This window comes from Capsicum annuum, chromosome 6 (genome assembly GCF_002878395.1).
Source record: "Capsicum annuum cultivar UCD-10X-F1 chromosome 6, UCD10Xv1.1, whole genome shotgun sequence".
NCBI lineage: Eukaryota > Viridiplantae > Streptophyta > Magnoliopsida > Solanales > Solanaceae > Capsicum > Capsicum annuum.
Genome location: NC_061116.1, coordinates 210,117,536 through 210,127,689, shown reverse-complemented (window position 1 = coordinate 210,127,689; position 10,154 = coordinate 210,117,536). Strand labels below are relative to the sequence as shown.

The following is a 10,154-nucleotide window of genomic DNA, read 5'->3' as shown; positions in this document are numbered from 1 at the left end:
TTTTCTTTTTCATGTTTTTAGACCTTATTATATTAGTTCTTGTTTTGTTGGTAGGATAAACCAAATGAATAGACCAAACGAAGTGAAAAAGATGAGTGGAATTTATTGATTCTTCATAGCTAAAAGTTGTAGGCAAAATGGTTAATTTTCACAATGATTTCCTTCCAAATTCCTTTTCCACTAAAATATAAGCATGATGACAATTTTTTCCTCAAAAGAAATGCTGAAACATGTATAAGTCCTACAAATCTGAAAATCCAGTATATACAATATTCAATTACCAGTGTTTAAGTTATGTGCACTAACATTATATACATCTTTTAATATAAAAAAAAAAAAAAAAAAGCTAGCTCCGTGCATTGAAGCTTTCACTATGTGCTGGGTCGAGGAAAGGACCGGATGACAAGGGTATAACTTGTTAGAACATGTAAGTTTTCGTGACAAATCTGATATGAGAAGCTGAAACATAAAGTAACAACTTGTTATATCCACTTAAATTCATTCTATTATTGAACCACAAGAATTTCCACATCACTTACACTTTTACAGTGTGTAAACATATTTCTCTTATTTCCTTCTACATGTTAGTCTTTGCCCAACTCAGGCGCAGCACTAATGACGTAAATTACCAGGAAGAAATTATACCTGACTGATGATGCAACTCAAACAAACAACAATAATGAAAACAAGATGTGAGAAACTTATTAACATTTTCAACATTCTTTCCTCTAGAGTTTCCACCAAGACTAGACTCATTTGATCATGTGTCTTTATAAAGAAATGAAATTTCTACATTCATCTCATTACTTGATATTACTCAACACTTGTTAATCTATAATAACTTAAAAGGAGAAAAAATTACCAAGGGAAACTGAAGGAACAACAACTAGTCCATGGAGAAGATTTTTTCATTCTCAGCTCAGGCCAAGAAGATAGGTGATGCACTCAATCATTTTAATTCGACCATATTACGTTGCATAATTTTTTGCCTGATAATCACATTTGAGGCATTTTTTTCTTGTTTTTCTTCGTTATTTCGAGGCATTCGTTTGGTTTTTAGTACTACATTTAAGAAGCTTGATAATGCTGACACTTCATCAAAGGCAAAAAGTTGTTGCCATGAAAAAATTGTGAATAATGAGGGACTATTAGAGGAAGATGTTGAGACAGTACTCGATACACTAATGAATTTTTGCAACCAAAATGGCGATAAGGTCAATTTTGATGAGGTAGAATTGGTCGAGGTTTTTGATTCGTTTGATGAAACGAAGCCTAGTTTGGAGGAAGTTAAAGAAGCATTTGATGTGTTTGATGAGAATGGAGATGGCTACATTGATGCTAATGAGTTAAACAAAGTTATTTTCAAGATGGGGTACTTGGAATTTTCGGTATTGGATTGCCAAAGGATGATTATACCATTTGATGAAAACAAAGATGGAAAAATTGAATTTGTTGAGTTTGTGAAGCTCATGGAGCATATTGTTCAGTAACTCTGCATCATTTGTTTGATTCTGTCTCCTCTCTTCCCCTCCTCTATCGTGTTGATTATGTATAAGAAATTACGAGGAAATGGTCTCCTACGACCACTTATAAGAAAATGCTGATCAACCACGTGTCAATGTTAGAGAAATATGATAGTAGAGTTGAGAAATGCAATTCTATTTGCTATGTACAGTAGAGTTCCATTGCTTACAATAAATCTCTCTGTTTTTTTTTGTTCAATAAAAGAATTACTAACTCATGATTACAAGATAGGTAACAATATCTTTGAGCTCCAATGTCAATCAGGTCAATTTTCTAGTAAGAAAATGTTTGGATAATGGTATTGTGCCATGGGTCTGAGATGTGCTGCAACAAGTTGTCAAATGGTCCCTTTCCTGTCACATTGTGCTGCACTATAAATCCCAAAAATGCTAACATTGCCAATCTACCTGCAAATTCACAACATTGTAAGAAAGAATTTACCTTATATACATCGATAGAAATATCCCACTTATTATAACACTTACTTGACATAAACTCGAAAAGATTACCACTAGTTTGTGTTAATTAGGGACTTACCATTAGCAATTTCCTTCTCCTTGGCCTCCAATGTGGGTGCAAAGTTGAGTGGGTTGAAAATGCCACCAGGGTAACCAACTTCATTAGGAGGCAAACTGTAGCTCTTAAAGATAGGATCTTGATTCACACTTCCAGGGTTCTTAATGTCTTGCCAACGTCGAATTTCAACATAGTGGAACAAGATGAACTCGATCACAAACAATGTCGATGAAGAAGCAAAATACTCAGATTTTCCAGCATCGTACCATTTTGGTACGTTAAGTAGGCCAAGGCTAGTGAAAACCTCAGGCAGTAGCATCCCTGCAACACCCAACATAGCCCATCGACCGTTCACTAGCTCGGCCTGCACGAACCATCTCAAGTTCTCTGGGTCCTCAGCCAGACCCAATGGATCAAAACCATTGTCACCAGCTAGACTACAACAATTAGGGTCATATAGTCAGCAGCTTAAAAGAAAAATAATTATAGCATAACATTTCACAGAATTAAAGCAACATTCCGTTTGTAACATAACGTCTATAAAATATAATTTATGCATAGATAATATAAGATGGTTTCTGTAAATTGGGACAGAGGAAGTATAATTCTGCATAGAAAATATACCACTTTTTAGTATCCAACATAAGTATATACTATATTATAGACATTATTATTAATTTACTTATATTGTTTTTTGAAGTCCCAAGATAATTCATAGCCGCTAGAACCTCTTTACTCATGTTAATCGTCATGTTATAATCTCAACATAACTAGTTTCTGTTGGAGAAGAATATAATATGATATATATATGTCAATTGTCCAATGTACATACCTGCCATTAAGATAAGTGGGAGAGGCTAAGCCTGGAAGCCATTCACCTTTCTTGGCTTCAACTTTGAATGAATTGTAAGATGAATTAGTTGATGGTTTAAAAGACACCTCTCTGCCTAGTTTACCGGATGATCCACTCAGGAACCTTGTCTTGGAGGCGGATGGCCGGAAGACCGCGGCGGAGGCTTGCGTCGTTACAGTGGCCATTTTAGAGTTATCAAGAAATTGGAAATTGTGTTTAGGTGGCACTTAACTTATATGTTTTTGTGTATGCAATTGTGTTTCTATTTATGGCCATGGTTCAATCTTGGAGAGTGACAAGTTGGTTGCATGATTTTGGAAAATCAAGGTTGGGATTGTGTTGGGAATTTGGGACTAGCCAATGGCAAGTCTCTTATCCTTATCTTTGTGGCCATATCCAAAAAATCTATTTCTTTGCTGCTGTTAGTTTTAGATCGAGGATAGTAGGGGACCCAAATATTGATTTGCCATGCATGTACTAATAAGTAAAAGAAGAACAAATTAAGGGGAATGATTGGGGAATCTCTTCTAGTCTAATAAGAATGTGACATTTGGTTAATCCCAAGTCTTTCCTAAGAGAACATGTCTCACGTGGAGATTTCAGGGGATAAGAAATCTATAGAGATACCTTACCTTTTAGTGAGCTATACAATTACTTGTTATTTTTTTTTTTTTTCGTATTTCGGGTACAAGAATTTGTATATATATGCAACACCAACTTCAACAATAGTTCATGTATAAACAAGAACACCTTTGAAGTTCTTTAACACCTTCAACACAAGATTACTAATAATCTATCCAAGAAGTGTGTTAGATTTCAGAAAATAGATGTTTTAAAGCCAAGTCCCCTGACTTCACGGAGTGTCCTTAAGGAATAATTCCTCTCACTGTACCCGAGGTTATGGAATCTTCCTCCCAGGATAAAATGGCTTTCAATCAAACTATAGTGGTACCTCAAATAATTGGATTCGTCGAACTCACTCAACGATTTGATTGATCACAAAGAATATTTTGAAGACAAGAAGAGTTTTTATTTCAGAAATTTTTTCATTCATTTCTAAACCTGTGGATGAAAGCAGGTTTATATAGCCATCAGATGCCTCTTCTGAAAGGTGGTAATGGTTCACTTAAAAGGTGTATCCTTTGGAAGAGTCATGTTTGTTCGTTCGAAACATTGTGTCTTTTTCTGAACAGAACAATCACATCTTTTCCAAAATAATATGTCTTTTGCTCAAAGGTTGTGTCCCTCCACTTTCCATTCACACCAATTAAACCCAACAATCCCCCACATGAATGGGGAATGACTATTCTTTGTAAAACTTTACGGACAAGTATGTGATCATCAAGCAAACACTGATTGCATCTGGACAAGTGGGTTTCCCTTTGAACTTTCCGTAGTGAACATGCATCGGATGCACTCGGTCAATCGGTGGATTTGATAACTTTGAACCGTCAAGCTTTAATGTAAACCTAGACAAAACAGGTCACACAGCCAGCCTTTTACCATTTATGGTTCTCACAATTTTGTTCTTTTCAGCTATGAACACGTCTCAATTTATGAGATCTTAGAGAATAGGCCTTTACTAACATTCTCCTTGAAACGGCTTCCACTTCGGCCTCACATAGGTGATTTCTAAAAGTTCAATCCTATAGATTAAACTATTTGGTCAAATCTGCCAAATTTAGATAATCATTAAAAGATTTTTCACTTTAAGTCTTATCCTTGTTTACTAAACATTGTCTACATCATGAGAATGGGTTGGGTAATTGACAATATTGAACCTGTCAGACACAACTTTGTTTGATCTCCTTGAACCTAGCTCTTGGGATCTCCAGTCTGCTAGGTAGAGTTACCGCCATGCTGACTTATCCTAGGCCTTAAACCCATTTTCTTGGATGTCCTTTCTACTCCTTCTCTAGATAGGCCTTTTGTAAGTGGATCCGACACATTATCCTTTGACTTAACATAGTCAAAAATGATAATTCCACTAGAGAGAAATTCTCTAACGGTATTATGTCTCCGTCTTATTTGATGAGATTTACCATTGTACATCATGTTCCCTGCCCTACCTATTACTACTTGGCTATCACAGTGTATACATATTGGTGCCACTAGATTGGGCCAATAAGAAATATCTTCCAAGAAATTTCGGAGCCATTCTGCTTCTTCACCGGCTTTATCCAATGCGATAAATTCAGATTCCATTGTAAAGCGAGCAATACAAGTCTATTTGGATGATTTTTGAGAGACTGCTCCTCCACCGATAGTAAATACATATCCACTTATGGATTTTACTTCGTTCGATCCAGTAATCCAATTTGCATCACTATATCCTTCAAGTGCCGCAGGATATTTATTATAATGCAAGACATAGTCTTGAGTGTATTTTAGATACCCCAAAACTCTTTTCATTGCCATCCAATAAGTTTTGTTGGGATTACTTGTATACCGACTCAAGTTACTAATAGCGTATGTTATGTTTGGTCGTGTACAATTCATTATATATATTAAACATCCCAATACTCTTGCGTACTCCAATTGTGAGTCACTTTCACCTTCATTTTTTTCGAGTGCAAAGCTCAAATCCAATGGAGTCTTAGCAATACCAAATTCTATATACTTGGTTTTTTCAAGTACATTTTTTATATAATGAGACTGTGACAATGCCAACCCTTATGGAGTTCTATGGATTCTTATTCCTAAGATCGCATCCGCAACTTCAAGGTCTTTCATATCGAACTTGCTCTCGAGCATTTATTTCGTTGCATTTATATCAGAAATGTATCTATTGATGATCAACATATCATCTACATATAAACACACAATGACTTGGTGATTTGAAGTGTCTTTAATATAAACACATTTATCACATTCATTTATTTTGAACCCGTTTGCCAACATGGTTTGGTCAAAATTCGCATGCCATTGTTTAGGTGTTTGCTTTAGTCCATACAGAGACTTAATAAGTTTACATACCTTATTCTCCCTTCCTGGAACTACGAAGCCCTCAGGTTGTTTAATGTAAATTTTTTCCTCCAAATCTCCATTTAGGAATGCAATTTTCACATCCATTTGATGGATTTCAAGACCGTATACTACTGCCAAGGTATTTAACATTCGAATCGATGTTATCCTTGTTACTCGCGAGTATGTATCAAAGTAATCAAGGCCTTCTTTTTGCTTGAAGTCTTTTACTATAAGTCTTGCCTTGTATTTGTCAATAGTATCATCCACTTTTATTTTCTTTTTGAAGATCCATTTAGAACCTAAAGGTTTATTTCCTGGAGGAAGATCAACCAATTCCCATGTATGGTTACTTAAGATTGAATCAATCTCACTATTGACTGCCTCTTTCTAAAAGGATGAGTCCGAAGACGACATCGCTTCTTTAAATGTTTGAGGCTCATTTTCTAAGAGAAATGTTACAAAATCCAAACCAAACAAAGTTGACGTTCTTTGACGTGTACTACATCTTGAATTTTCTTCATTATGTACATTCTCACTTGGTTCATCTCGAGGTCGTTTAGATCCTCCACTAGACTATTTATGTCTAATTTTATACGGGTAAATGTTTTCAAAGAATTCAGCATTATCTGATTCAATTATCGTATTTTCATTTATATCCGGATGTTTAGATTTATGAACCAAAAACTGACATGCTTTACTGCTTTTAGCATATCCTATGAACACACAGTCGACAGTCTTAGGTCCTATCTTAACCCTTTTAGGCATAGGAACTTGGACCTTTGCTAGACACCCCCACACTTTGAAATATTTTAAGTTGGGTTTCCTTCCTTTCCATTTTCATAAGAAATTGATTGTGTCTTACTATGGAGAACTCTATTGAGTATACGATTGGCTGTAAGGATAGCCTCCCCCCATAAGTTTTGTGGTAAACCGAAACTTATAAGCAAGGCATTCATCATTTCCTTCAAAGTTTGATTTTTCCTTTCCGCAATTCCTTTAGTTTGAGGTGAATACGGGGCCTTAGTTTGATTGACAATTCCATTCTCTACACATATTTTGGTGAAAGGAGATTCATATTCTCCGCCCCTATCACTTCTTATCATTTTTATCTTTTTCTCTAACTGATTTTCTACTTCAGTTTTGTATTGCCTAAACGCATCTATTGCTTCATCCTTACTATTTAGCAAGTAGACATAATAATATCTAGTGCAATCGTCAATAAAAGTTATGAACTACTTTTTCCACCACGTGATGGTGTTGACTTCATATCACAAATGTCAGTGGGTACTAAGTCTAAAGGATTGGAATTCCTTTCAACGGACTTATAGGGATGTTTTGCATACTTTGATTCCACACACGTTTGACACTTTGATTTATTGCACTCAAAGTTTGGCAAAACTTCTAAGTTAATCAATTTTCGTAACGTTTTGTAATTAACATGGCCTAAACGTTCATGCCATAAATTATAAGACTCAAGCAAGTAAGAAGAATTTGAACTTTTATTTATTTCAACATTCATCTTATAAAGGCCCTTGGTGAGATAGCCTTTTCCTACATACATTTCTCCTTTGCTAATTACAATTTGTTCAGAAATGGTTACACATTTAAATCCGTTCTTGTCGAGAAGTGAAACAAAAATCAAGTTCTTACGAAATTTCAGAACGTACAAGACAATGTTAAGTGTCAAGACCTTTCCTGAAGTCATTTTCAAGCCCACTTTTCTTGTTTCTTCTACCTTAGCCGTAGCGGAGTTAGTCATGTAGATCATTTCTTCCACTTGAGTTGGAGTGAATGACGAAAACTACTCTTTGTTGGCACACACATGGCGGGTGTTATCATAATCCATCCATCATTCATGAGGATTCCCCACCAAATTGCATTCTGAGAACATAGCACACAGATCATCACATTCTTTGTTGGACTCAACCATATTGGCTTGGTCCTTTTTCTTGCCTTTCTTAGGGGCACGGCAATCCGTGGACTTATGGCCAATTTTGCCATAGTTGAAGCACTTGTCCTTGAATTTCTTCTTGGGTTGATTGCTTCCTTGTTCAACTTTCTTTCTTTTCTTAGAATTATTTTGGTCATCTTCTATAATATGTGCTCCATTAATTGTAGAATTCCCTTTTGACCTTCTCTCGACAGCCTTATTATCCTCTTCAATACGCAGTTGGACAATAAGATCTTCGATAGTTCCTTGTATTTGTGCTTCAAGTAATTTTTGAAGTCTTTCCACATAGGTGGTAGCTTCTCAATAATCGCTGCTACTTGAAATGCATAATTCATAATCAAACCTACAAAACAGTTTATGTGAGTACTAAGAACATTTTCAATTTGTTCAACTAAGGTATTTTTCAAAGATATACCTTCTGCTAAGAAATCATGGATGATTACTTGCAATTCCTGAACTTGAGAGATAACCGATTTGCTATCTATCATTTTAAAGTCTAGAAATCTTGCAATAAAGAATTTCTTAATTCCCACATCCTCTGTCTTATATTTTCATTCTAGTGCCCCCCACAATTCCTTCGATGTCTTAGTTCCACTGTAAATATTGTAGAGGTCGTCTTGGAGACCACTTGATATAAGAATAATCCCGAACATGGATTTATGAGAGTGTGTGTTGGATCTGAGACTTGGTGTGTTCAATTGAAGAGCCAAGGAGGACCTAATATGCACCCAAAACAGTCCAAACACTACACTTGGGCTACACTTGATGGGAGCCCATCACTTAAGGGCCTTTTGGTCATTTTTAGATTTCATTCTGTAATAACTATATAAGTAACATGATAGGGTTTCCATTAGTAGTTTTTGGAATATTATTGTAAGTCTTGTAAGACTTGAAACACCATAGTTAGGGCTTGGAGAAGCAACCAACCAAAACTAGGGCAAAATCTAGTGTGGAATCACTAGTGATTGTGTTTGCTTGGAAACATTGATGCTTGGGAGGCAGAATCCGAACTTGTATCTTTGTAAGAGATAGGTATATTGTTGTGTGTAGTGCTAAGGGTCCAAGATTTTCCATTCTTGGGTTTTTAAGATTATATCTTCATGTGGTCTATCTATCTATCCTTTTACCTTCATGTAATCTTGTTTATTGTTGTGTTGTAATCTTGTGTTCTTATTGTTATTGTTAAATTCGAATCTTGTGTATTCTTGTTCATCATATATTGTGGTTAATCTTAGTTTGGACTGCTGATTTGGTGTCAAATACACCACTATATCTTGTAATCTTATTATTGGTAGTGAATCCGAGAGTGGTCTCCTTCTTGGTCCTTGAATCCTTAAGATTTATGGACTGATTTGGAGTGTTTTTCGTGCCTTCCTTGTTAGTCTTGTATCAAGTTGGTCCACGCATAGGAAAACAGATTTCCAGTTTCACTGATAGATGCAGACAAGATTGCTTAAAGACAAGAACGAATAAGCAAGCCTAATTCTGATATACTCAAGCTACTGATCATATGGGGAATATAACAAGTTGAATTCGATTCAAACACTTAATGATAAGGGAAATCAATTTGAGTTGAAAAAGGAGTCTTATGTGAAGAAGGAGTTTCACTTTTGAGTATATCTTGAAGAGTCCTATGTGTGGGAGGAGAAAGATTCTGATAAATAAATATGTGCTGATTTAAAAGAGTTGGAGTTTTACTACAACACTAAGGAAACAAGAGTTGGAATTAAAGAAAGAGTCTAACTTGAAGTAGAACTCTATGCAATGAGAGTTCTAATTAAATGAGGAGTTTGAAATAAAGAATGACTCTTTGAAGAGCTGTGCTTAAATAGAAGATGCATTAGTCAGAATAATTCACGTACTTACAAAGCAGAAAAGCACAATCGACAGATTGACTTCACGAAGTGCTACTCAATCACTGAAGAAACACATTGAAGAACCTGGTCTTAAGTATAGAATCCAACTAAGAGTTTTAACGTTGATTTTTAGAGTTGTTCATTGTGTTTGAACTATTGATGTAATATTAGTTTCAGTGTGTTATAAACTGAATTAGGAGCTAGTCTTTGAGTTGGGAAAACTCAGAGACTTTGGGAAAGCATACCTTGGGAGGTGTGTGTGTAGTTAGGAATTAGAGTTTATAATTCCTAGTTGTTGAGTTATAGAGATTAGAGTTTATAATTCCTATTTATTGGTTACAAGAGTTTTGTAATCAGTCGTTGTTGAGGCTCAGAGTTATTTAGTGAAGTTGGGGTTAAATTCTGTAGAGGTACAAGTCATGGTTTTTTACACCTTTTTGAGCCGGGTGTTTTCCATATAAAAATCATTGTGTTCTTTACTTTCTGT

The 10,154-nt window shown here is 35.5% G+C and overlaps 2 protein-coding genes across 2 annotated transcripts; one reads left to right on the top strand and one right to left on the bottom strand.

Annotated features, from left to right (window-relative positions):
* Positions 1–822: 822 nt before the first annotated feature.
* Positions 823–1,505, top strand: LOC107867989 (probable calcium-binding protein CML46). Its single transcript, XM_016714517.2, has one exon. The coding sequence runs from the start codon at positions 894–896 to the stop codon at positions 1,488–1,490; it is 597 nt and encodes a 198-aa protein (XP_016570003.1). The 5' UTR covers positions 823–893; the 3' UTR covers positions 1,491–1,505.
* A 138-nt stretch (positions 1,506–1,643) lies between these two features.
* Positions 1,644–3,347, bottom strand: LOC107867983 (chlorophyll a-b binding protein P4, chloroplastic). The gene is made up of 3 exons (XM_016714513.2): positions 2,873–3,347; positions 2,062–2,477; positions 1,644–1,931 (listed from the first exon to the last, which is right to left on the bottom strand). Exons 1-3 carry the CDS (start codon positions 3,076–3,078, stop codon positions 1,798–1,800), a joined length of 756 nt encoding a protein of 251 aa, XP_016569999.1. The 5' UTR covers positions 3,079–3,347; the 3' UTR covers positions 1,644–1,797.
* Between the last annotated feature and the right edge of the window lie 6,807 nt (positions 3,348–10,154).